This window comes from Polypterus senegalus, chromosome 2, assembly GCF_016835505.1.
Source record: "Polypterus senegalus isolate Bchr_013 chromosome 2, ASM1683550v1, whole genome shotgun sequence".
Taxonomy (NCBI): Eukaryota; Metazoa; Chordata; class Cladistia; order Polypteriformes; family Polypteridae; genus Polypterus; species Polypterus senegalus.
In genome coordinates this window covers 87460361-87486714 of record NC_053155.1, presented here as the reverse complement: position 1 = coordinate 87486714, position 26354 = coordinate 87460361, and the positions used below count along the sequence as shown (strand labels likewise).

At 38.3% G+C, this 26354-nt stretch overlaps 1 protein-coding gene across 1 annotated transcript; it reads right to left on the bottom strand.

Moving 5' to 3' along the window:
* Nucleotides 1–25494, bottom strand: LOC120524388 (high affinity choline transporter 1-like). Its single transcript, XM_039746244.1, has 8 exons — nucleotides 25488–25494; nucleotides 23719–23826; nucleotides 21904–22059; nucleotides 14389–14537; nucleotides 10992–11135; nucleotides 7417–7570; nucleotides 5828–6045; nucleotides 1–616 (listed from the first exon to the last, which is right to left on the bottom strand). The coding sequence occupies exons 1-8, from the start codon at nucleotides 25492–25494 to the stop codon at nucleotides 95–97; spliced, it is 1458 nt and encodes a 485-aa protein (XP_039602178.1). The 3' UTR covers nucleotides 1–94.
* Nucleotides 25495–26354: the final 860 nt, after the last annotated feature.

Genomic DNA, 26354 nt, shown 5'->3' with positions numbered 1-26354 from the left:
TACTTTAATTTTATTAAATTGAATTTAATTACTTGCAACTGAATATCTCATAATTGTGAATGTCCACTGTTTACTCCCGCTCCTTTCTTCAACTCTAGGTGGTAGGATTGCTGTAATTGAGTGCAATTTCTTCAGCCACTTCTTCCGAAGTCGTATTTCTAACTGTAACCTCTGGTTTCCTCTTTATGTTATAAATGTCCCAGGTCTCTGGCAGTAGTCCTCGATTGAAGAGAAAGGAAGACAAATGGGACACAGCCACAATAATCACAAGGGACAGCACCATGGCCAGAGTTTTGTATGGGAAGACCTGCACATAAACCCCATTGACAACTTTGCAGCCCGGATACTTTATAAAGGGAGGGATGTGGAGTGCTGACAGCCCTGCTCCCAGTGTCAGGATCACTTCCACCAGAATGCCCACAAAAATTCCATAGCTGTTTGATGATGGAACAAAGAGGACACAAACCAGTGGAGCGAAAACTAGAGAAAATGAAATCTCTGCACTCAGGAGCCAGAGACCATAAATCGAAGAGGTTGCCATTCCTAAGCCCATGCCAGTGACTCCAAAGATAAGGATTGTGATTCGGATCACCCACATTACCTCTGTGTCTGATGCCTGGAAGGTAAAAAAATAAACGTGTGAATAAAAAACAATGTCAAAATAAATTGATCTGTGTAGCATTTTATCAGACTGAATGTTTTGGTGTGGAGGATTTCAGATTATATTTATCTGAGGAAGGGGTTCCACTTATTAGTCTGAGGACCGAAACAAGAAAAACGACAAAATACTGGGACCCAAGAAAATTATTACTACTATGACAGCAGAGCCATATATACTGTAGACAGATAACAATGGCCATATAATAAAAGCAGTGAACATTTTCATTTACATTCAACATAAACATATTTCTCACCTATTATTAAAAGACAAAAATCTAAAGTAGACTTACTGACATTGAAAACAATAATGATCATTCAAAACAGAATAGATTGGTGGTGTATATCACTGCTAGTGTAAATGCGTTGTGTAAGTTTTAGTAAAATGAGAAAATAAAATTATTCTGTTGAAAGGTGGCGGGGCAAAGGTATGATTTTTCAAAAGATAGTGTGCTTGGTCACTTAACTTAGTCACTTGACTCATGGCATTAAATAAGTAATAAATAAGTCAAAATATAATTAATCAATGTATTTATTAGCCTGGCTTTAAAATGAGTTCAACCATTCTTCTAAATAAGCTTGCAAACATTTCAGCATATTCTGGTTCTCATGAAACAATTCAATAAACTGAATAAAGAAGTGGAGTCACATTGCTAAAGTATTACTAATAAATTGTTATATTTACTATTTACTTGTTTACTAATTCTTTATTTGTATTTTATATGGGTGATGGGATAAATCTTGATGAAGAATTTAATGAACAGTCTAGTCTGAAAATGGTCAATGCCTACAACTGCAGAAGGCTCAGCTCTACTGCCTGTCTCACCCTTTTGATATTTTCTTTTGTTTTTACAGTTTTCAGTGGTCCAACAAACACATCATTCATGCTATTCATAAGTTGAAATTTATCAAATCACTTTAGAATGGTGTTATGAGAAAGAATTCATCCTTGTTGAAGCAATTTAAAATTCATATGAAATCTTTGCACAAAGGTCACATATATGGATTCAATGTACTGTATGCCATAATGGCAAAAACATGACGCACCTACAATTTGACTGTGGTCACTATAAATTTAGTATATACCCCTGATACAGTACTCCATATACCAACACCCTATTGGCTCACCCCCAACAACTCCCCAAAAGTCATCACACCTTTCTGTAGGCCCCTTTCTTATCAATTTGACAAACTAGCCATATGATGCCTTCACCTCACAAGCTTGTTTGTGTCGTTCCCTCCTCTCCCTTTCTTATACATTTCTTTGGTCATGAGACATCTTAGTTTGATTGTAACACAAGATGAGTGAGGGATGGTGGTGTCATGGGGAATATTTATTATACTTTTTTGCCATAGAACTAATAGCTCTCTGTGATGCATTCAATGGCGTTGTTAATTGTAAACATTATTAAAATAAATTGAATACCAAATACATGGCACTATATCACTCGCCACAAAATTCACAGACGCTTGGATGAACTCGGGTAGTTTTACTACACAGACATGTGGAGAAACATCACAAACTTGTCTGAGGCCCAATATAGATTGCAACCCATGGTTTAAGAAACACTGATCTAATGCATATTTTTTTTTGCTTTGTGAATAGCAATTCTGTCAAGTAGTCAGTTCCAAAATGAGAGCTACCTACCTTTATTAATGAGGTTGCTGGACATGAAATGATTCAAACCTTTAGGGGAAAAATGTTATGTGCTCTTTGGAGTCATTTTTTTTTTTACTTGTAACACTCAGTCCTTGAAGAAAGGTAGTGAATGCACCTCTCATGAAAGACAACACCCCAGGTCACTCCACAGAGGTTACTGCAATGTCAACGTTACCACAGTTTTTTCCTACAAACATCCCACATATTCGACAGACTTGTTCTGTTGTGCTTGGAGTGTTTGACTGGTGACTGGTGCTTGCGATGAAAATGAATGATCAGTCGGCCTGTGTAATGTGCTTCACTGTCTTCAGAGCTTACTGCACTTCTTTTCCTGTAAGCAACACCACATGGGTTTCCTGCCAACCATGACATGTGTCTCATGGCAAGCAGTGATATGGATGCACACTGTGACTGACAGGAAAGCCACAGTGCTGCACACTGATTCTGACCTGAAAGAGTACAGTGGTTTTCACTGCTGAGCAACGTGGGCACCTTGGGTACCTGACAGGAAAAGAAGCATGGTGAGCTTTGTTGACAGCAAAGCACATTACACAGGCCAACTGATTCTTTTCATTGCAAGCACCAGCCATTGTCTGCTATGAGAAAGACCTGGAGCCCCGTTTTGTGCCCGAGGTGCTCTGCACATGCAGTTCATGGGTAGTGTTACAAGTATCACGGCATAAGCTGCTGATAGAGACCAAGACTAAGGTCTGAGTCCCAGGGGATCATGAGTTTGTGCCAAAAGACAACCATTAGCATTTTATATATATGGATTAGGCCAATGCAAGGTGTAATTATGGTCAACACAATATTAAAGGTGCTATATAAGACATTCACCTTCTCCTTGACAGTGAACTGTGAAATGAGACCAAAGTGGATAAAGGAGTAGGCAAGTGATTTCACAAAAGACAGAAATCAGATCATTTGACTGACTGAAACTAAAGCAATTGAAAAACATGCCATACTGGACAACTAATGAACAGACAACTGAACAGAAAATTTGCAACTCATGTAAAGTCAAATTAAATTATCATCTAAGGGTTGTCATCTGTCATGCAAAAACCCATGTAACCCTGGCTTTTGAAGCTTTGATCCTGGTCTCAATCGACTGCTTATGTCATGACAGATGCCCCGCGCCCCATAAATTGGATGTCTGACTCACGGTGGCCGTGAAATTTGGCTTAGAGTCCTTCTCACAGCCACCAAAGATGAGGAAGCTTGAATCCCCTGACAGGAAGTGCAAGGCCATGCACAAACAGAAAGGGGATATTAGCATGCAGTATGCATTGTTGATAAGGACCAAATGCTAACAACATTGGGAGGAAATCCACAGAAGTACAGTACATCCACAAACAGCGAAACTGATACACTTAATTACAGTGATGGACATTTCACACACCAATGACACACAGGTCAATGGAAGGACACAATAATGAGTGTGGAACTAACCCTGACAGTTTCCTCCTTAACCTCCTTTCAAAAAGTGAAGTCATACATAGTATTTGGCCAAGAATAACTTCACCTTCCATGCCTTTACCTTACCATCGGCCCAAGAAGGAGCCGTTTCACTGACAATACAAACAATAACACGGCAAGGCATTGCCACCATACCAAACTGCAAGATCAGTCTGAACTTCCACAAGACCTGCATGACTAAACAATTTCAAACACATTACATACATAGCTGACACCCGACCCAGTGCACACATCTTTAAAACAGTTGAGGACAAAAATAAAGCCCATACCACACACACGTCACCTATACACCTATAGCTGTTCAGATGAAACACTTAAACAAACACTTCCATGGCCTACAAATATAGACATCTCAAACAGGTGAATGAACACTCCCCCACCCACCTTTACCTTTATCTACAGGTACACCACTTTCAGAGAATATATAAGTCCTTAAGTGGCTTATGCAGTGTTGGCAATCATTAACTCTTATATTGTTATATCTGACAACATCAACGCAGCGAGATTTGCCCCACCATCATACACTTGCTCAAGCATGTACTTCATTTTACTGTGTACACCATACTTGACACAAACTCGGAAATGCACAGCCTTTCATTTTTGAATAAGCTAACACTGCTGCCCAACTGCATATTGCCATTAACTTGCCAATACGAATCAACAACCACTGTTAACTGCTTTTTCAAGTAAGCAAAATACAAATGGAATTTATTTAAAAAAACCCACAGGTTACATGATGGACCTAAGCCACAATGGAATAGAGTAAATTCTGGTATTTTCTACAGCTCATATAGACACTCTTTTTAAAAATGTGAAACAGACCAATGGAAGACACCGCTTTTCTTTTAGTAAAAGTAATTACTGACTTATTTTTTCTTTGGTGGGTAGACACTTATTCAAACCCACTGTATTATAACTCAGTGCTAATTGTTCGCTTTTATGCCTGTTTTTTTGCAAATTTTTGCTTTTGATGAATCGACTTTACTACAATTGGTGATGTCCTGCACTGCCACTTTACACAGGACTAAAGCTGTTAGAGCACATGGTAATTCAGGATTTTGGGGTAATGTCTTACTAGATTCTTCCATTGCTTCGTCTTTGTCTTTTCCATGCCCTATTCTATTTTTTCAATAAAATGTTTCTTTCGTTTTCTACATTACGCCACCTCGGAGTACATTTTCCATTCCTGTATATTTGAGGATCACACAGACACGTATGCAGCATCAACAACTCCTTATCTTTGTTATCTGTGAGAGCCTCTATTGTCATCCCCTCATGACATGGTGCCTACATATTCAAAATTAATTTTCAACTTTATCATTACATTGTTACGTGAGTACCTGAGTGGATAAAAAAACTTTTTATGTTCATTATAGGAATTATTGCAATTCTCAGTTTTGTCTAATCAAGTTTATAATCTTCCTTTGTTCTTGGTGCTCTTCTTCAGCTACACTTGCGGCACACATGATAATCTGTACAGACTCTGACATTTCATTTCCTTTTCTTATGTGGAACTATCATCCAATATGGACGAAAAGTGAGAGTGTTGAAGTATTCAAGTATTAACCTTAATTTAAGTATAAATCAGTATAATTTTTAAACTGATAATCCTGTATATCTTGTACTTGTTTTAGCTGATTCTGTAATAGCAGTCACAGCATTGACCTTTGGGATAGCAATTGATAAAGAACTGAGCAAACAAGCAATAGTAGAAAGGGGACTTTAGCAGAATTTTGCAGATGTGCTGAAACCAGCTTGCTTGATGTGTAATCATTCAACTGGGGCATCACATGATGGTGAAGAGCATATAAAAGGAATGGTGCAAGGTCAGACGTACATTGACAAATGCTATTCTGTCTACTGTGTCTCTAATTCTGCATCTTGAATTATAAATAACACCTTAATTCTGTGTGTTAAATCACTAAGCCTGTTGTTTTTCATCCATGGTGGACTACACTCCTTTCAATTCCCCTTGAGGACCAGAAGCCTGCACGCTCCACCAGTGTACAATATTACAGTGATTGGATGTTTCACCTTTTTTCTGAGTATTTTTTTGTAGATGTTGCATGTAAACAAGGAACTGGAAGACAACAGAGCAGAGTCCACAGAGGACATCACCGCAGCAGATACCGCTCCGATGCCAATGATGGATATATAAATGGGGCAGAGGTGCTCCAGCATGATGGGCATGATGTTCCCTGGTTCTTCCCTGTCCAGTGGTGTGGGAAGTCCATAACTGGTCAGATTCCAGTCTGCATAAAGGAATGACAAGCAGTGTTAGTTACTGTGTGGCAGTTACCACTAATGGGTAATCACTCAAATCTCAAGTTATGGCTAAATAATCAAAGGAACTGTGAGCAAGACAGTGCATCCATCTGTAATGAAATTCTACAAATCTAAAACTTGTTAAAAAGTTATTACACGTTCAACAGTTTGTACAAATATTGATCTGGAATTGTTTTACATGAATTATTAGACAGTCTGTAAAGAAATGTAAATAATTCTTTGTCATGTGACTTGGGCTGTTCGCTTTATAACACCACTTTGAAAATGTTCATTTTTGATTTTGATTTTGAAGCATCACTGACTAACCTAGCAGGTTGGCCTAGCTGGACTCGAATTTTCTCGATTCTCGAATTGTCTTATCTAAAAAAAGGCATCTTGCACCATGGATAATATCACCTTTAGTATCTGACTTGAGGTGAAAAGAATTGCTGTAGAGAAAGAGAACCTTTGTGAGGCTCTAGAAGTGAACTTAAATGACAGCATTGGAGTTAACAAAGTGCACTAAGGCACTCAAGACATCTTTATAATTATAGATCTTTATAATGGAGATGGGTAATTAGGTTGATTTCATGATTCCAGGGGATGAGTTATGAGCAATGAGAAAAGGAACTGAGCTTTTTCAGATTAGCAAAAGTAGATTAAGAGGTGACATGATTGCAGTGTTTAAATTATGAAGGGAATTAATACACTGAACTGAGACTGTTATTTAAAAATGAGTTCATCAAGAACACGGGGACACAGTTGGAAACTTGTTAAGGGTAAAGTTCACACAAACATTAGGAAGTTTTTTTCACACAGAGAACCACAGGCACATGGAATAAGCTACCAAGTAGTGTGGTAGACAGTAAGACTTTAGGAACTCTCAAAACTAGACTTGATGTTACTTTGCAAGAATTAAATGTTTAGGATTGGCAAACTTTATTGGGCTAAACGAGATATTCTTGTCTAGATTGTTCTAATGTTCTAATGAAAGAGCTCTGCTAGATTAAGAGATGCTTTAGTATAGACTTGGAACTTGAGTATAACAAAATATTTTTAATTATTTGAAAGTTGCTTGAAGGAAGGGATGCCTCCCTCCAGTAGTACAGCAGGAAAACACATGGATGTTATTTACAAGACTCGCTGGAACAACAACAACAACAACATTTATTTATATAGCACATTTTCATACAAACAGTAGCTCAAAGTGCTTGGAGTACACGAACATAAATCTCCTAACAACCTGACAAATTAAGAACCCACAAAATTACAATGAATTGCAATTTCAGCCTATGCCAAAGATTAGACATTGTGATAAATACTCTATAAATTAAGACACAATGTGAAAAGAAACTTGCTTGTTGATGCTGCCATTGCTCCAATCAGCATCGACGGGATTCCCAAGAAGAGGGTAAACCCGCCTGACAGGTAGCCTGTTATCTGTGCCACCTTACTGCTGGATGAGGCCAGAACTCTCTGGTAGAAAGACTGAAAGCAAACTATTCCAAAACTCTGAAAAGCAAATTGAAAATGTGTGCATTAGTAAAACTGTTATACATGTGATAATGGTAGTTTTCAGCTTTTGTGATAAATTACTTAGTAATCTGAATATCATGTTCTGACTGTGAGAATTCAGACGAAAGCCTCATGAGTCGGCCTTTATTCTGTCAGACAAAGGGCAGCAGAATTTATGAGACTACACACAATAAAAGTGCTATAAAACTGCAATATCAGTTTAAAGTGGCTCTAGAAGTGCATCGCCTCCTTTTCACATTTTATTGGACTATGGTATAGAAAATCCAAACCTTTTCAATTAATTTTAAATAAAAAAAGAGTAAGTAACAAGTACATACAGAAAACAAGTCATTCATTGTGTTAAAAATAATACTACATCCACTGAACAGGATCATCTCCAGACAGACGAGCCGCTTCAGTGACAGACTGCTGTTCCTGTCCTGCTCCACTGACAGACTGAGGAGATCGTTCCTCCCCAAAACTATGCGACTCTTCAATTCCACCCGGGGGGTAAACGTTAACATTATACAAAGTTACTGTCTGTTATACCTGCATTGTTATCATTCTTTAATTTAATATTGTTTTTTATCAGTATGCTGCTGCTGGAGTATGTGAATTTCCCCTTAGGATTAATAAAGTATCTATCTATCTATCTATCTATCTATCTATCTATCTATCTATCTATCTATCTATCTATCTATCTATCTATCTATCTATCTATCTATCTATCTATCCAAAGTGATTATTGTCACATGTACAGAGTACAGCAACACACAACATGTTGTCACACTCAAGTGGTGTGATCTGGAGGTGGAAACTTCTGTCTACCTTACCTCAACCTGTCTTCCTTAACTAAAATAACTACATTATCATTGATAAAATATTTTTAAAAAATAAGCTAATCACAGAAAATTGACATTTCTGAGGAGAATCAGGTGAAAAAAAAAGAAATAAAGTTATATATATTAAAGTAAATAACTTGTTTATTCAGTACAAACTCTAAAATGTATATATAAAAACTGAAATTTACACATCTTTCTAGAGTATTAAAAAAGATGAAAATGGCCAGTTCCACGGGCACATTATAATAATCTCCAGTGTAACTGAATGTATTTATAAGTAAAATAATTGTATGGAGCAACCTATTAGACAAAACTAAGCAAATAAATAAATACTCTAATCAATAAAAGTGCTGTGAATTGTAACAAGAAATAACTAATAACAACACAAAATATGAATATAGATAAATAAATGTGTCACAATATATATATATTTTTGCCTATTTCTCTCTGTATTTGTTTACGTGTTTCTTCACTTATTTATTTCAGTATTGCTGCACACAACATGAGATAAGCCCAGAAATGACAACTGCCACTTCCATTTGTCAAAATTAAGAGGGTGGGTTCTAGCGAATCCTGTGGCTCATGCGCTAGCTCGAAGTTGTGACTGTGCGAAGCCGATACACCGAATTTCTGTGTGAAGCGATGACTTTATTTCAGGAAACTCTGAACTGATCGTCAGGAGTCTGCATCTGAAGTGTCTGCTGTAAACGAGGCACTTGATGGCTAGAAGTTTACATCTGCTCTGCCGATAATTCACCAATCAAAACACAGGACTCTCTAGAGCCCGCCCTCTCAACTTTGACAACTGAAAGAGACGGTTTTCATTTCAGAGCTTATTTTATGTTGTGTGGGTGTTACGGAAATAAATGAATGAGGAAATGATTAAATCCAACTTAATAAAAGGACAAGTGTCAATGTGTGTGTCTGTGTATCCATCTTGTTGCTATGTCTCTCTTATATGAGATTAGGTATGGGGTTTATAAAAACCATAGTAATGATTGTGATGCATTTTATTACTACAAATGTTTATGATATACCATCAGTTGGAATGAAAAATGCAGCTGATTTTATCACTCGTTTCAAAGCACATAAGGTCCAAAAGCACTTCCAAAAACTCATTGTGGGGAAGACAGGATCTTAACACAATTGAAAAAAATATTTTTACAAAAAATAATCTGTCTGAATTGGTAACTGAATCAGCAGGACATTAAACCAAGGAGTAACATGTACCATGTTGACTATGTAATCCAAGGTTAAATGTTAGCTAGTGAAAACAACATCGAAACATCTAGAAATTATATTTAAAATAACAAACCTTTTGTGTAATATTTCTTGGCTGTTCATCATAAAGTACATCTGCTTCTTTCTTTTAGTTGTCTATTTTCATCACAATAATGATTGCCAGGCCTTATACACATAGCATGGACATTTTACAGGGAGTAAAATCTAACACTGCTGTTCTAATTATGGCGAGGCAAACAAAAAAGTCACCATAGTAAGCTTAGTGATGTAGCAGAACTGACTTTTGGCAACGTGTTGCATGTTGGATGGACATGCAAGTATAAATTTCACTGTATTCTGTATATAAGCACACTGCCAGCCATTTTGGGTGCTTTTACATTCATGTTTTCTTCTCCTTTTATGAAGATCTTTTTAATTAGCTTCTAGGATTATTCTACACAAGGCTGCTTCAAACTGATTATCAAATCTCAGCCAAGGATCCTCCTCTGGCTGGGGTTCAAATTCATGCTGTTCATTCCTGATTGTTTTATTTATGTTGATTCTGAGCATCATTCACAATGTTTGACTTTACCTATATATATATAAGCTGCCTTTGTTATGTTCCATTTGTTTTGTGGGTAGCCCTCCAAGAGGCCAGTCACCACTAGGAACCATCCTATAAATCTGGAGGGTCTTCCACTGTTCCTGGTGATATATTTCAAATGTGCTTAGGAGGGGTGAGTCCTTGTGCTGTTGTTTATTTAATGTGTTTTGTGATTAACTGGATTTAGCTCTTTTTTTGGACTCTTCTGGGATTTCACATTGAGACTTTTGTTTGCATTGGTTTGCCTTATTGTTTTGGGAAAATCTTGCTGTCTTTATTTTCTACAGAGTTCATTGTTATTGAAGAGCATTATGTATGATGAAAAAAATCTTATTTCATAAAGATTCTATAATGCCTTTTTTGTGTCTAGCTGGGATTTTTGATGGGAATCTCTCCCTCTAGTGGCCAATGTTGGAAGTGCTTTTGGGACTTGCATGCTTTTGGGCTCTTAGTCCATGACACTGATAATCTGCTCTCTCTTATTTAAGGCTGGTCCTTGCTTTGTACCCAGTACTTCTGGGTTGGGATTGCATGACCCTGTATTAGATTTAATGGGTTAAGATAATTAATAGATGGAAGCTGTAACGCAGGACTTTCTCTCTAGTGGCTGCTGTCATGACAGTTGGCAGAGGAGAATGGAAACAAGTCTCTCTTTTGATTTTTATGTTGAAGTGCCCTAAGATACAACCAAGTGCTCGTAATACTGATAGTGATGAAAATGAATTAACTCTTAAGGTTTTTGTTTCTTTACATTTGTAATAACAGTGTCCATCCAGTTCCAAACATTTGTCAAATCCAGGAATCCGATCCAGGGGGGCTGATGTAAGGTGTGAGTTGCAGTGTACACAATGTCAGTGACTGCAGGGTGTAAGATGAGAAAAGGAATACAGATCCACTGCAAATGAAAGAAAAACACAACAAGAGGCACATGAGTGGACATAATGCGTAATAGACAAAGATGCAAATATTACTTTTAGTAGATTCTGTCTGCCAAGTAAAACATTAATTAAGAGACCTCTTTCCAAAATATGCAGTAAAGTTATACATTTCAAAATTGTGTTTATAGATCCAAAACATTTCACTTGCCTTGCCTAACAAGCAGTGAACTCAGTGGTATCAAGTCTTAGATTCTGTGTCTCAGCAGTAGAGGACCACAGATAATTTTATTCATCCCACATAAGTAAATTGTTTGTGTAGTAAGACAGACTATAAGACATTTAAATTACTTTAAACATACTCAATTATAAATAACACAACAGTAAAAAGTTCACTGAGGTGGACAGAGCAAGTTATACTTGATCACTCTCAGCATGAAATTGAGACTGCATTTTAAATCCTACTCCTGATAAAAAGGAAAATCATTAAAAGTTCATAAATAGCTACATAAAATTAGACAAAACAGTCACATTTATCTAAAAAAAGTTCAATTTACGGCGTGATGCTACACCCTCACCATCATTAGGGCAAGACAACAGGTACGCTTTGACATGCAAAAAATGATGAAGGTGATTTTTTGGATATCAAACCGTATCTATTCTTCATCATTTCTGTAATCACTGCTACATGATAGAATTTCATTCCACCTGATGACGTAAAATCAACTTTCAGAATTCTTAGGGAATACTCATGAGAGACTAATGCTTAACAATGTAGAAAACAAAAACCAGGAAGCTCTTTTTGTCTTAAGATATCTTGTTTGTGTAAGGATGCAAAATGAAACTTAAGTAGCAAACCTTAGCTTTGTCTATTGACTGTTTTGTTTACTCCCTTAAGAAAAATGTTACCGCATCTCTGACTCACTCCAAATAAATCCTGTTTGATTTTATTCACCGTCTTTTCAGTTCCAAGTCAGGTTGGGAAGCATGTACTGGCAAATCTCATTGCCTAACCCGCCAGAGGAAGAAACAGCTCAGGAATCCCACTTGGCAACCCCCAAGGCAGACACGTGGTCCAGACCCACCCCTTGGAAATGACCCTTTATCTGCCACAGCCAGGTGTTACGTGGGCAACCCCGTGGTCTGGACCATCCCCAGTCAACAATGAGGGTCCTTAGAGCAAGATCACACTCAGGGAATCACACCACATGACCATAATGCCATAAATAACACTCCCTCACAATGTAGGTAATGTGCCTCATTCAGGACTCTGTTAGCAATGGCTTGTTTGACATAAAGTCAGACCAGCGGTACCCAAGGATACTCTGCAGAGACACAGTACCAAACGAGTCCAGTCTTCGTCTCAGGTCACTGGATAGAGTCCATGTCTCGCAGCCATATAGCAAGACAGAAGCAGTAGGACTCTAAAACACTTGGACCTTCGTCCTTTTGCACAGATATCTGGAGAGCCACACAACTCTTTCCAGCAACCTCATGACCCCCACATGTTCTCCCAATCCATCTACTGACTTCATAGGAAAAATCATCGGAGACATGAATGTTGCTGCTGAGGTAAGTAAATCTCATGACATGGTTGCCATTCTTTCGGTAGTCAGACACACTGATGATGGCTGTGCCCAAGAGGTCATTAAAGGCCTGGATCTTGGTTTTTATCCAGGACATTCGCAAGCCCATACTCTCAGACTCCTCGCTCAGTCTCTTGAGAACCTCAGTCAGGGCTTTATTTACTCTGCAAAAATCACAGCATTGTCAGCAAAGTCAAGATCCGTGAATCTTTCTTCACCAATAGATGACCCACAGCTGCTGGACCCCACGACCTTGCCCAACATCCAGTCCATGCAAACATTGAACAGAGCAGGAGCAAGAACACACCCCTGGTGAACCCCAGGTGCTCACGGATCGCATTGACGATGACCCTAGGAAGGACATTACCCAGCACCAAGAACAGTATTATCCACTTGTATTTGCCGCAATCCAGGCGATTACCCTTGTCTTTACAGATAGGGATGACAAATCCAGTTTTCCAGTCAGTTTGGATGACACCCGTCTCCCAAATGGAAACAAAGATTGCTTGCAATGCCAGGAGGACAGCCTTACCACCAGCCTGGAGAAGTTCATCCCAGATACCACAGATACCTGCAGCCTTCCCCCCCTCAGCTGGTTCACCACCTGTGCAATCTCAGTGAGATTCGGTGGTTCCCAGCTAATTGGAGGATCAGCCTCAAGAACTGTGGACCCAGAGATGTCCAGCATCCTAGCTAGAGGATCAGCTTTAAACAGCTGCTCAAAGTAACGTCCAGCGGGTCACAATTGCAGCATCATTTGTAAGGACCATTCTATTACATACCCTGACTGTGGCTGTCTGAGGAACAAATTTGGATGTGCATAATGCATCCATTCCTCTGTACATTAAGCGGGATGTGGGTTACTAGACTTTAGATGGTGTGTTACTGGCTCACAGATTTCCACTAAGAAACACCTCCTTATCTGCCCTCAGTGCCTTTGCAGCCTTATCCTTCTCAGTTCCCAATACAGACTGGAGTTGAGATCAAGCTGTCCACTGCCAGTCTTCTCGATAATATCCAGAGTGCTCTACAAGATGAAACACCTCCTTCTGGGAACACCAGACCCATGGGGACCAATACAATCCTCATAGCCAGCCCTGTCAGTTCCTGTAGTTGCACTGAAGTCATCCATGGATGACCAGAGGAGTGTCACCTTCCAGGCACCCATCAACCACCAAACAAAGCTGTAAATGGAATGTCCACTGAGATATCACTCACCATAGTCAGAGCATACATTGAGACAACAGACAAGGCACCCAGAGAGTGTCTTAATCCGTGTCTCATAAAACACTCATTGAAAGAAGTGACATCAGACATGAGAAAAACATGCAGACTCCATGTCAGGTGAAGTTGCAACCTGTACACCATCATGCAATCCCTCAACTCCTTCATATTGACATCTCTTGCTATCTTGAGATAGATATCTCCATTTCCTTAGCACACATTCATCTACTGCTGTTCTGAAACGTGTAGCAATCCAACAAGTGGAGTACTAAAGATTATCCTGGAGTGGCATTGAGCAGAAAGCAGGAGCCAACCCTGGATAAGTCAACTGTTTTTCACATGGTACATGCACTTACAGCATCCTGGGCCAATAATTATACACACAAGTATATGCACATTCTCCAGGCTTTGTAAAGTGTACATCAGATCACAGTATATTTTGAAATAAGATATGCTCACTCACCAAACTGATGATAATGAAGATGAGCTGGATTATGTCAGTGTAGGCCACAGAGTACAACCCACCAAGTAAGGTGTAAAATATAGCAATGGCTGCAGAGATGATGATGGATTGATAGAATTCGATACCCAAAATCACTTTCATCATTCCACCTGTAAAAGTTGACACAAAATGACCAGAAAGGGTGCCCAGTTAAATTCTGTATCCCCTTAAAAAGTAAAACAAAAGTTACGCATTTCATTAGTGATATATGTTTGCTATTGGTCAAGTACCTTGAGTTAGTAGTAGTGTTACTATTAAAATAAAGAAGAAATTGGAATATAATAAATACAAGATTTAAAATAAAAATTCAATCTTTCCATCTTCATACCTGTTCATGATCAGAGGGTGGAGCCCACTAAAGCAGTACTGGTGTAAAGCTAAATCCAGCCCTGGATGGGATACTAATGCATTGCAGTACAAATTAGGATAAATTATTCTGAAATAAGGAGACCAATTTGAATGAATAAATTTCTATCATCTTAAATGATGCATGAATATGTCTGTTAATTTAATGGAGTGGATGATAAAGTTCAAGCTACACAGAATGTTGCTCAACTTTGATGCTCAACAAAATGAATTGTTCTCCTGCAAGCTACTGGTATCATTGAAATGTGTTCTCAGACAAGTGTGTCAAGAAACGCTACTGGGGCTGCTTTATACCAACATCAATATATCCACAAAATGCCTCGCTTGGATATATGTCTTTATTTATTTAAAGATCTTCTGTAGAAAATAAAGTTTCATCTATCTATCTATCTATCTATCTATCTATCTATCTATCTATCTATCTATCTATCTATCTATCTATCTATCTATCTATCTATCTATCTATTTCAAGTTAGTAAGAGATGTAAGGTTGAATTCAACAACAAATTGTGAAAAATACATCAATCTGTTTGAAGGATCACAGGTGGACTGATGGGAGCAGGTTACGTCACGATGTACTTTGCAAAGGCCTTGAAATTGTTAAATTAATGTATGTGTTCATGGGTCCTGTCTGCTTGCAACTTTAAACTCATATTTTATTAGCGATTGCATGACTTTCTAATTGAGGACACACAGATGAGTAGACAAAGCATTGAAACATGTTTCAAAAAAGGAACCAAAAAGTCCTTAAATTATTATTATTGCATTTACAATTTGGCAAAATCACTTAAAGCATTGCAAATAACATAAAATGCATTTTAAATACATATATTTATATGCTGAGACAGCATGTATGAAGCTGTAGATGGATATTCAAATTATAACCAGGAGAGTTTAAGACTGGTCAAGGAACTTGACTGCAACATATTTTAATGTCTGGGATGGAGCATTAATCTCAAACGTTACAGGTTCAGCTGCCATTGCTAACTCACTTTGTAACTCAGATCAGTTCACTCAGTGTGCTTGTGCTCCAGCTGCAAAAAATATACATGTAAACAATACATGTTAATAAAAGGATTAGTGTGTGTGTTTGTCCAGTTGCTTTGTCTCTGCCATTTCAATAGATGGTGCATCACACACATTAACACTGCTTTGAAGAATCCAATACAAAATGGCATATAACAGGTACATGTGTATTATATGGTGCACAGCAAGCATTAACGCTGAGGTCTATGTTGATTACTTAGATTTCAACAAATCTTAGACGGGTAGCTACTTGCATTATAACTCTGCACTATTATAGAGTTTTGGAATTTTGTTCCTTATAGAAAGGTGCTATATAAGAAAATAATTCTGGACAGTTTAGGCAAAGATTCAAAATAGCAGACAGCCAAGAATCAAACCTATTTTTTTAGAACATTAGAACAATTTAGATGAGAACAGGCCATTCAGCCCAAAAAACGTTGCCAGTCCATCCATCTTTCAACCTGCTGAATCCGAACACAGGGTTCTGCTGGAGCCAATCCCAGGGCACGAACCAATCCCAGGCAGGGTGCCAACACACCGCAGGACACACACAAACACGGCCAATTTAGAATCAGCAATCCACCTAGCCTGCATGTCTTTGGACTCTGGGAGGAAACCCACACAGACACGGGGAGAACATGCAAACTCCACACAGGGAGGACCCGGGAAGTAAACCCAGGTCTCCTAACTGCGAGGCAGCAGCGCTACCACTGCGCCACCGTGCCGCCCCTCCTTGCCAGTCTTATCCACTTAATTCTTCGAAACAAACTTCAAGTCTAGCTTTGAAAATCACTAAAGTCTAAAGTTTATTGCAAGTGTTTATGGTTCTCTGTGTAAAGGAAAACTTCCTAATGTTTGTACGAAATTTACCCTTAACAAGCTGCCAACTCTGGACCCATGTTCTTGATGAACTCATTTTAAAATAACAATTTCAATCCACTGTACTAATTCCCTTCATAATTTTAAAAACTTCAGTCATGTCACCTCTTAGTCTTCTTTTGTTTAAACTGAAAAGGCTTGGCTCTTTTATTCTTTTTTATTATTAAATTTATTTAAAGCATATAACACTCCATACAATCAAGTCACACATAACAAAACTAAAATCAAATCAACCCACACCAATGAGAGAGGACACCAACAACCAGAGTAAAACTGTTAAGAGAAAGGAGTCTTTTCTCCCAATATAAATGCTTTTCTAAATGCTAATGATTAGGTCTTTAGAAAAGTTTTAAAGAGATCCTCTAACTTAGAATTAGATTTTTTCCAATTTCAAACTGTATATAACATCAGTTACATACTGACTTAACAGAGGTGCACTAGGATTCTTCCAGTTGAGCGAGATAAGTCTACATGCTAGTAGTGAAGTAAAGGCAATTACAGTTTGTTTGTCTTTCTCCATTTTAAGCCCATCTGGGAGTCCACCAAACACAGTTGTTAATGGATTAGGAGGGAGTGTGACACCAAGGCTGTCTGATAGGCATTTAAAAAGTTTTGTCCAAAAAGATGTTAATTTGGTGCACACCCAAAACATGTGACCCAGTGAAGCTTGAGCTCGATTGCAACATTCTCACCCTGGAAACATCCTGGACAATTTCAAATGAGATAGATGTCCTCGATAAAAAATATAAATGGCATGATTTAATGTTTTGCACATATGGAGCTTGAGTGAAATCAATACGTGGCTGCCTTCCACTCCATTTCTGAAATCTTGAGTAAGAGGTTTTCCCACTGTATTCTGGGATCTTTACAGGGAAGGAAATTTAAAATGTTTTTTATGTATTATAGAAATGTTGTCTGAGTCCCCAAGGCTGATCAATATTTTTTCTGGAGTACAAATAGGTGGGAGGAGAGGAAAGCTGGGCAGATTACAGTTCCTGGTGAACCTTTGCTTTCCAATGTCAATTAACAAGGCCCAGGGACAGACACTCAAGTTGGCAGGGCTTGATTTTAGCTCACCATGCTTCTCGCATGGGCAGCTTTACATTGCTTTCTCTTGGGTTAGTTCCCCAAGAAACCTAGAAACCTATATATCCTTGCCCCTTGCAAAACCAAAAATGTTGTATATCAAGAAGCCCTTGGATATGAAAGCTATCAATATAAATTCTTCTCAATACAAATTCTTACATTTTTTAATTGATTTTTTTTCTCCTGTTTCACTACTACGTTATGCAATTTTACCAAGTCATTTCTGAACAATCCTGTGTAAATGTGTGACAAGATCATTAGGTGAGACTTTGTGCAGTTTGACAATGTGATGAATGATGTGATATGTCTCTGTATCTTTTTTTTTTTTACAGTAAGCTAAATTCACCATCAGTATTGACTTGAGGTGAGGTTGGGGGCATGCGCTGATAGTGTATTGCCTTGATCAGCTTGTATCTTACGACCAGCAGAATGTGTTACTTATGCTAATCTACTAAAATCACAAACATTTAATGGTGCCAGGAATTTATAGCTGTTAGACAATGTTCCTTTGTATTACTTATTTGAAAACCTAATCATGATGTTTCTTGGAAGAAATACGATGCAATAGTTGGTATTCTTGCCACAAGTCTCCATGTGTCCACAAACGTTTTACAGACCTACTTTGCAAATCATAAACACAAAGTCACTTCTTGATTGATCAATGGGAACTGCAATGCAAATCATTCTTGCAACTCTCACACCTGATGAACTCTAGCTGAAGTTGCCTTAATTCATTTTTTTTGACATATTTAGAAATCTGTGAGGAGCTTGTCAGCCACTCGAATCATGTTGTGAACATGCAAGTACTGACTAAATGACATTCAGTGACTACCGTAATTTTATGAAAAACCACTCAGCAGCTTGCAAGTTGAACCAAAACTGAAAGTTGTATACTTGCCCTTAGCAGATGCACTAAAAGAAAACAAAGAATAAGATTCTATAAATGCCATTACAAAACATGCCATCTTAAGAAAAGATTAAGCACAGTACAGTATATTAGAATTGATTTGTCACTGTGTGTGTGTGTGTTTGTGACCATGGAGGGGACACAATAGAGTGTTAATCCAGCTATAGATGCACTAAGGGAAGGATGGCCCACTAACAAAAGTAAATACTCCATCATTTGAAGAACAATAATAGTGCATAAAAAGAACAGATTATAAAATCTTGGTCTCATGCTGGACTCACACAGCTCATAATCAGATTGTTTAACACAATGTAGAGAGGATAACACAGTTGGAGTTTTGTTTATATCCTTTGCTATCCAGGTAGACAGCCATCTTAGTAAAGCATCTAAGAAATAAAATTTATATTCTTCCTAACAATATTAAGAGAGAATATGTAAGAGTATAAAATTACAAATTAAAGGGTTAAGACTATTTACAAGGAGAAGACTGATTACTTAGACGGAACTGCCTTTTCTTCTCTCCCAATTAGCTAAGCAGTAAAGAGGAGGAGGGACGAGCTGAAGCCAGCAGGATATCTCAGAGAGGAGCTTGGGAGCAGAACTGCGTGAAGCAGAACTACACTACATCAGGCAGTGCGATCTTGTGAAGAAGGAACTGGCCTTAAAACTTCAAGGCTTCTTGTTCATTGCCTGCTCTTAAGAAAGTCACTGAACTTGTCTGTTAACCTTAAAATAATTATCTATTAACTGTACTTCTGAAATGCCTTGTCTATGGTGCTTCCTGTAGAAACTCACTATTTAAGAATGTTTTTTTTCATAAGCTTGAACATTTCTTTTCAGTACTGAGCTGAATTAGGACACTGGCAACGTCCGACATTTATTTATAACATTTATGATACAATTGGTTACATTTCTTTTGGTTTTCTAAATGAGGAACAGGCAGCTCATGTGATTTGCTCGATGTCAAATGGTGTCAGTAGCACAATTTGAACCCACAACCTTAGTTAGGGTTTAAAATCCAAAGCCTTAACCACTACACCACACTACTTCCAAAAGAGCTTAACATTTTTTAGGTCTACAAAACACATGCCACCATGAAATATATAAATTTTTTCTGGTTGCAAGAAATGTGTTGCTGTTTTCACCTGAGTGGAATTTCCTTGACTATCTCTGTGTACGTTCTTGACAAACGCCTTCATTTCCTCTTGTCTTGTTCATGAATTTCACCTGTAAATTGTAATGATGCTGCATCCCAGTCATCTTACTTGTGGCAAAGGTTCTGGACGTTCGCTTAATGGAAAAGGAGACATTTCTTTTTATTTAGCTAAGTACAAAAAGGCATCGAGGAGCAGGGATTAGGCAGATTGCAAACGTTGATCCTTTATCCATTGTAGAGCTGGAAAAACCTAGGGAAGAAGTTATGGGACTGAGGAAAGGGAGCCATCAAGACATAGAGTTAAAAATCCACAATAGCCGAATACCCCTTCATACCAGTAAGGAAAGACAGAAAGCATTAGGGATCAATAGATCACGTAACCGGATGGTGCGGATTGGGATGAAATCTTTCAGGAGCACAAAAACAGTGATTTTGGGTACCTTCGCACTACTGCATTTTCATTTAAAAACGACTTTTTAGACTAACATGATCTCTGACCACACCAAAGTTTTCAGGTCATTTATGAAAGTATCTTCACCCGCACTAAAACAACTGAGAATGCATATGACAAAGACATTCATCCACACTGATCATGTGCTCATCAGCGGAAATGAGAAAAGGAAGTGTCGTCCACACCAGACATTTATTAGAAGCTTGCTTTTACACATGGAGAACAGCAATATATGAAAACACAAAAACAAATTGCTTTGATTTGACTGACGATAAGATGAAATTGTGATTGAAATTAATGCACAAGTATAAGGTGAGCAAAGTGGCTGAGAAAATAAAATGAACAGGCTCCGATCAGGGAAAGGCAATGTAATAAGCGTGAACCAAATAAGAGCACAGTTATGGTCTGTATTTTCAAAATTCTCAACTATCTCTTTTCACTCATCAACACAGGCATTTTCAAAAGAATATGATTCTGGAGATCATTTCCAAAAATGTCTGTTTTTGAAGGCTAAAAACGTCAGGGTTGTGTAGCCGAAAGGCAAAGGCAGAGACTAATGTCTGTGTTTTTAAACAAAAACGTAGTAATGTGGACATTGAGAGAGAGAGAAAGAGGATATGCAATGCAATAAGTAATGGAAGACAGCAGATAACACAGCTGGGGATTTTCTTGATGCGTGAAACAGAAATTAGCGCAGAGGCTTCCACAAAACCATTTTTTTTTCTATTTACTCATGTGACAGACATTTTTATCCAAAGTAATCCCTGTATGTGCTTATGGTTTGCCACAAGACACTGAGGCCTGATGCCCACAAGAAATCATATATTTGCTCCAGACCCTGGAATTGATCACAGAATGAGGTTAAAAGATCACTCCTTACCAGAGACACATGTCTAGAATCAAAAAGGGAGTTAAAGGCTCACTGGTGAAGAGGAAGGAAGACCAGAGCCTTCAACAAAGACAGATAGAAAAGGACAGCAGTTTCGTGAGTTTTTGAAGCAGACATTAATCTACTTTTGAAGTTGTTATTTTTCCTATTGCAGGATTATTTGGAGTTGAAGGTCATTGCAGTAGCTTTGGACTCAAGACAGAACCCAGTCAAGAACAGGGTTCTGGTCCATTGCCGACGATACTCATAGACACAGCCTCTTTCATTCATACAAGTCCAAGTCACAGTTTCAAATCAAACTTAGATGCATGTGTTTGGGATGTGTGAGGAAAACTGAAATTGAAGAAGAACAAAGGGAGGATATGTCAATTCCATACAGGCAGTGTTTGAAAGTGAACCCAGATCCCTGGAACATGTGAAGCATCAGCACTAACCACTGTGCCACTGTGGTGTTCCCCTACTAGACAGACAGACAGACATAAATTCTTTGCATAAACTTCCAGTAGATTAACAAAAACATATTTTTTTTATTTCTGTGGTATTATTATGGGTTGGAGTCAAGCCAGGGTGGCACACTCCCATTGCATTGATTGAAGGTTTTTAGCAGCAAGATTATGGGCACACAGCTCCTAAGACTTTTAAAGATTAGTTTAGGACTTAATATTTTGCCCTTCAAGACTGAATGGCAACAGTGTGCCCTATTTATAATTACTTACCTAATCCTGCAAGAATAGCACCTGTCCAAAATAAATCTGAAATCACAGAAGAAATGACCAGAATACAAGATATGACGTCTCCATATTTAATTTGGAATGGATCAATCATAGTTGTGTACTTTTTCTCTCTCATGGGTTTGGCAAAGAAAATCCCACCTGGTGATGAGTAAAGACATTGTTACATAAATGTAATATATAACTGATTTATAACTGAAGTAATTAAACATTCATATTATATCTGTTTGAAGTGGCATGCCTGTCATCATGCTTGCCACTAAGGCGGGTGCAAATCTATTTAGCTAGCTGTTAGGTTGGCTGTCATTAGTCAGTCTTTGACACTACTGTACATATTTACCGATTACTAGGAGGTTCAGGAGCTGACGCAAGGAGACAAAGTGATTTTTTTTGGAAATGTAGGTAATTACAAGAAGTTAAAGGTGAACTGAACCCAGAATCTAAAGACCGGTGTACAAGTGGGATGTTGAAAAGAAAAGACGCAAGAGTGGTGCATGGGGAAGAAACCTCAAGAGTGGCGGAAATTTGATAAAGACGAACAAGTGGTCTTTATTGGGTGGCATGAAATGATTTGGTGAAACACAGAATCTGATGAAGTATAATTTATTTAAAAGGCAAAGTAATTGGTAAGGAAAACAAAGAAAGTGAGTATTTCTTTCAGAACTAAATAATTCTAAGCATCATTACTACTTAGTTATACTATTCTGACAATGTGAAGAGGCACGATTTTGTACAATCCTTCCATTTTATGAAAAAGGATAATCCATTAAAGCAGGGGTTCTCAAGTTCAGTCATCAGTGCTCTATATCTGCACTGTCCATCCCGAACAATTTTAGAATCAGTCAGCCCTTGTTAAATTTTATTGATCTTAATTTTTAATTTGCTGATCTTTTTCCATTTCTTATTTTACAATCGGAAACGTGCAGTAATGTGAGAATTACATTTATAACAAATTAGGATTATTTTCCATTGCTTTAAATGCTTAATTTTACTTGTTGTGTTCTTTTCAATGTACTTTCTTCTGTGGAGTTTTCTCTCTTAAATTTATCTGACAATTAACAATCAGGTGCAAATGACATTTAACGCTAAAAGGCAGTGTTATCGACTCGGGTACTTATTAGCAAGTAATGGCTTTAATAACCTGAATATTAACAAAGATAAAATATTAAACAGCAAGATAAATTGAATGAGTTAATTCTATTCTAGCCCACATAAATTGTTGCTTCATCAAGCAGTCATTTAGCATAACTGGAGTAACACAAGAAAACACAGAAGCTGGGAAATGGCAGCTTGCTTAATTAATGGAAAGAATCCAATTAAAGGGACAAACTTCAGATGAAAATCTGCAGTCACAGGACTGAACTTGAAAATCTCTGCATTGAAGCAGCATGGAGCAATGGGTGGAAACTAACCTTCTCTTGGCACAATCTTTCACTATGCACCTATCGTCACTCCACACTGCCAATTTAGAGTGTCCAAATCAACCTACAAGTGTTTTGGATGTTTAAGCACCAGGAGAAAACAGAGTAGAGCAGCAAATTGCACTTATGTGGTGACTGAACTTCAGGTTGGACTTGAGTACCCATAGTTGCAAGGAAAAAGTACTCTCTACTGTGCCATGATGTCACCTACAATCATATGTAAAGGAAAAATGTGAGCGAACAAAACTGAATCAATCTAAACAATCATGGTAAACATATTTACTGATACCTTCTGATTTTATGTTCTCTTTTACCACTTCATGAGGTCTTACTCATAAGAAAATGAAGTCATGTAAATGGAGGCATGAATCTCTCTTACCAATGATTGAACCAAAAAAGTGTACAGGAGGCCCCAGTGCCCAGAGGAGACCATGAGCGTACGTAGCTTCTGCTGTTCCCAGAATGAATCCACCTCCAACATTGGTAGCTGTCAAACACAAGACAGAGGAACTCAGATGAAAGAGAAGTGTAAGTAGGATAAGGTGAACATTGACTTTACGAAGATCTGTCTAAGCAGAAGCCATTGGCTCCATTTGCTGCTTTTCAAGAAAATGTTAATTTGATGGCCTGATGCCCATTAAATTTTCCATTACATGTTAATTGTCTTTTTTCTCTTCAACTGGGATCTTTGAAAAAATATATTTTGTGAATAATAAAATGATGATTAAATTCTCATCAATTTCCTTACTGTTGACTCATAGCATAGAATTCTACATGTAAAAGTATTACAATGCAAATGACAGGGCACCACGAGCCACATGTTACTGGGACTGTTGCCACTGCACTTTGTTTGGACTGAAAGGCAATCTCAAGACACGTCTCTCACTCTTTGTCAATCCATTTGTCCTGATCAAGGTCGTGGTGGCAATATACTGAGTTGAAGAGGTTATCTTATTTTCAGAAACAGTTTTCAATACTTTTAAAGAATTCCCACATGTCTTCACAGCAGATATAAATCTTCTAGCATGTCTTTGGTCTGCCAAGGGATTTTCTTTCAGTGGGTCCAGCCAGGTACAATTCCTGTTGAAGGAGTCATCCTCACTACATGCCCAGACACTTGAAGCGATTGATCTTAATACAGTGAAGCACCTGCTCTTTATTGAAGTTCTTGTGTATAGTTGAATTCTGGCTGTATGAGTGAATAGTGAGCACAGCAACCGTGTGCAGAACCCTCGTGTCAGCTACTTGTAACCACTGTCATGGGGTGACCTTCTGAAGAAGAAGGGGAAGAGGCCACAACTTGCTGGAAAATGGAGCTAAGAAGAGGAGGGAAAGGTCCTGGGGTTGTCTGGAATGAACAATAGTTCCATCTATGTACTGGACTCCAATATCTTATGTTTGGGCTACAATACCCACAAGGGGGTATGTTGCTTATTTTGCCAAGCTTTGTCTTCCACAGTGATGGTTGGCAACAGAAAATCTTGGGGGGTTTTGGAAGGAGTGAGGAGGTTTTTCTTTTTCTTATTGCCAAGAACAGCAGCCCAGGATCACACAAGAGTTTCTGATCCTTCTACTGATTTGTTGGCACTGAGAGCTGGAGTTGGAAGGAAGAGGATAATTGCTCTCTACAAAGGGAGAGTGGCCAGGTACTACAGGCAAAATAAAGAGAGAGACAGTGAATGAGTGACAGAGAGAGAAGAGTAACGAAAAGGCACCTAGATGTTTAGAAGACTGCTAGCCCAAGCAGAAACATAACATAGCTACGCCTTTAGATAATCAGATAACCGACATCTATGGCACTTTATATGAATGATAACTGCTTTATTGTCTTAACAGCATCAGTTGCCTGGGCTTTGAGTCCAGAAAGCTCATACAAATATGATGGCAGTTGAATTGTACAGCATAAAGTGGTCAGTAATCTTTATTTCCCATGCAAATGTGTTTAGACATATTCATCTTCAGGCCCTCTGCAAATCATCCTCAGTAGCCTAAGGAAATTCTTTAATCTACAGGCCATTCAATACTCTATGCCTGCTTAGTTTGCATTGAAGGCCACTTTCTTTAACTGATAGCTTCCCTTATCACAGGTAAGGCTATGATGGCTTTAAGCCATTGGCAATTTTTGAGCTTTAAAAACCAGACACTCACCTGTCATTGTGAAGACGCCAACCAAGATGCCAATATTTCTCCCTCCCACCATGGGCACTTCACTCCTCTCCCCTTTACATTTTCTTTCCTCTTTCTTGGACTTCCTGGATGCCCAAATTCCAGTGACCAGAATGATTAAATAAAATACAATGACGGCGATCAATCCAGGGATGTTCAGAGCCATCTTCAAAGACAGGGAACACATGCTTTCTGTTATATATAGAGCAGTGTGAAGTTGGCAGTTTAATTCCCCATTTTATTCACATTGCCCCATTTTCATGCAGTTTAAGTTTGATCACTACTATTGATGGGTCCAAACATTGATTAATGCTTTGTCTTTCATGGCCCTTTGAGCTCTTGAACTAGACTAAGCAGGTCAGAGAATATTATGTTATGATATCTGATCATGTGCATGCAGGTTAATTGTCAATTCTTATCTAAACTGAGCACATACTGCATGAGTGAATGTCTTCTGCAGTGGTCTAGTGTACTGGTCAGGGTTGGCTCCTGCCTTATGCCTGATGATGTCAGAAGAAGAAGAAGAAGGCTTTGCATTTATATAATACTCTAAACACTTTACATTGAGGGGGAGCCATTTCAACCACCACCAATGTGCAGTAGCCTCTTGGGTAATAAGATGGCAATCATTTTGCAATGTGGTGAGTATTTTGGCCACACATTAGTTTTTAGGTGGTAAAGGAGGGAGGGAGGGAGATAGTTAGTCAGTAAGGGACAGGGGATGATTAGGGGAGCAGAATGTCCAGTATCACACATGTGTGTTGAGGAGGCAACTAAAGGGCTTGAATACATGTAATTCCATGCCAGACCAGAGGGTGGCGAAGTGCACTAAGTCTCTCTCTCGATCTC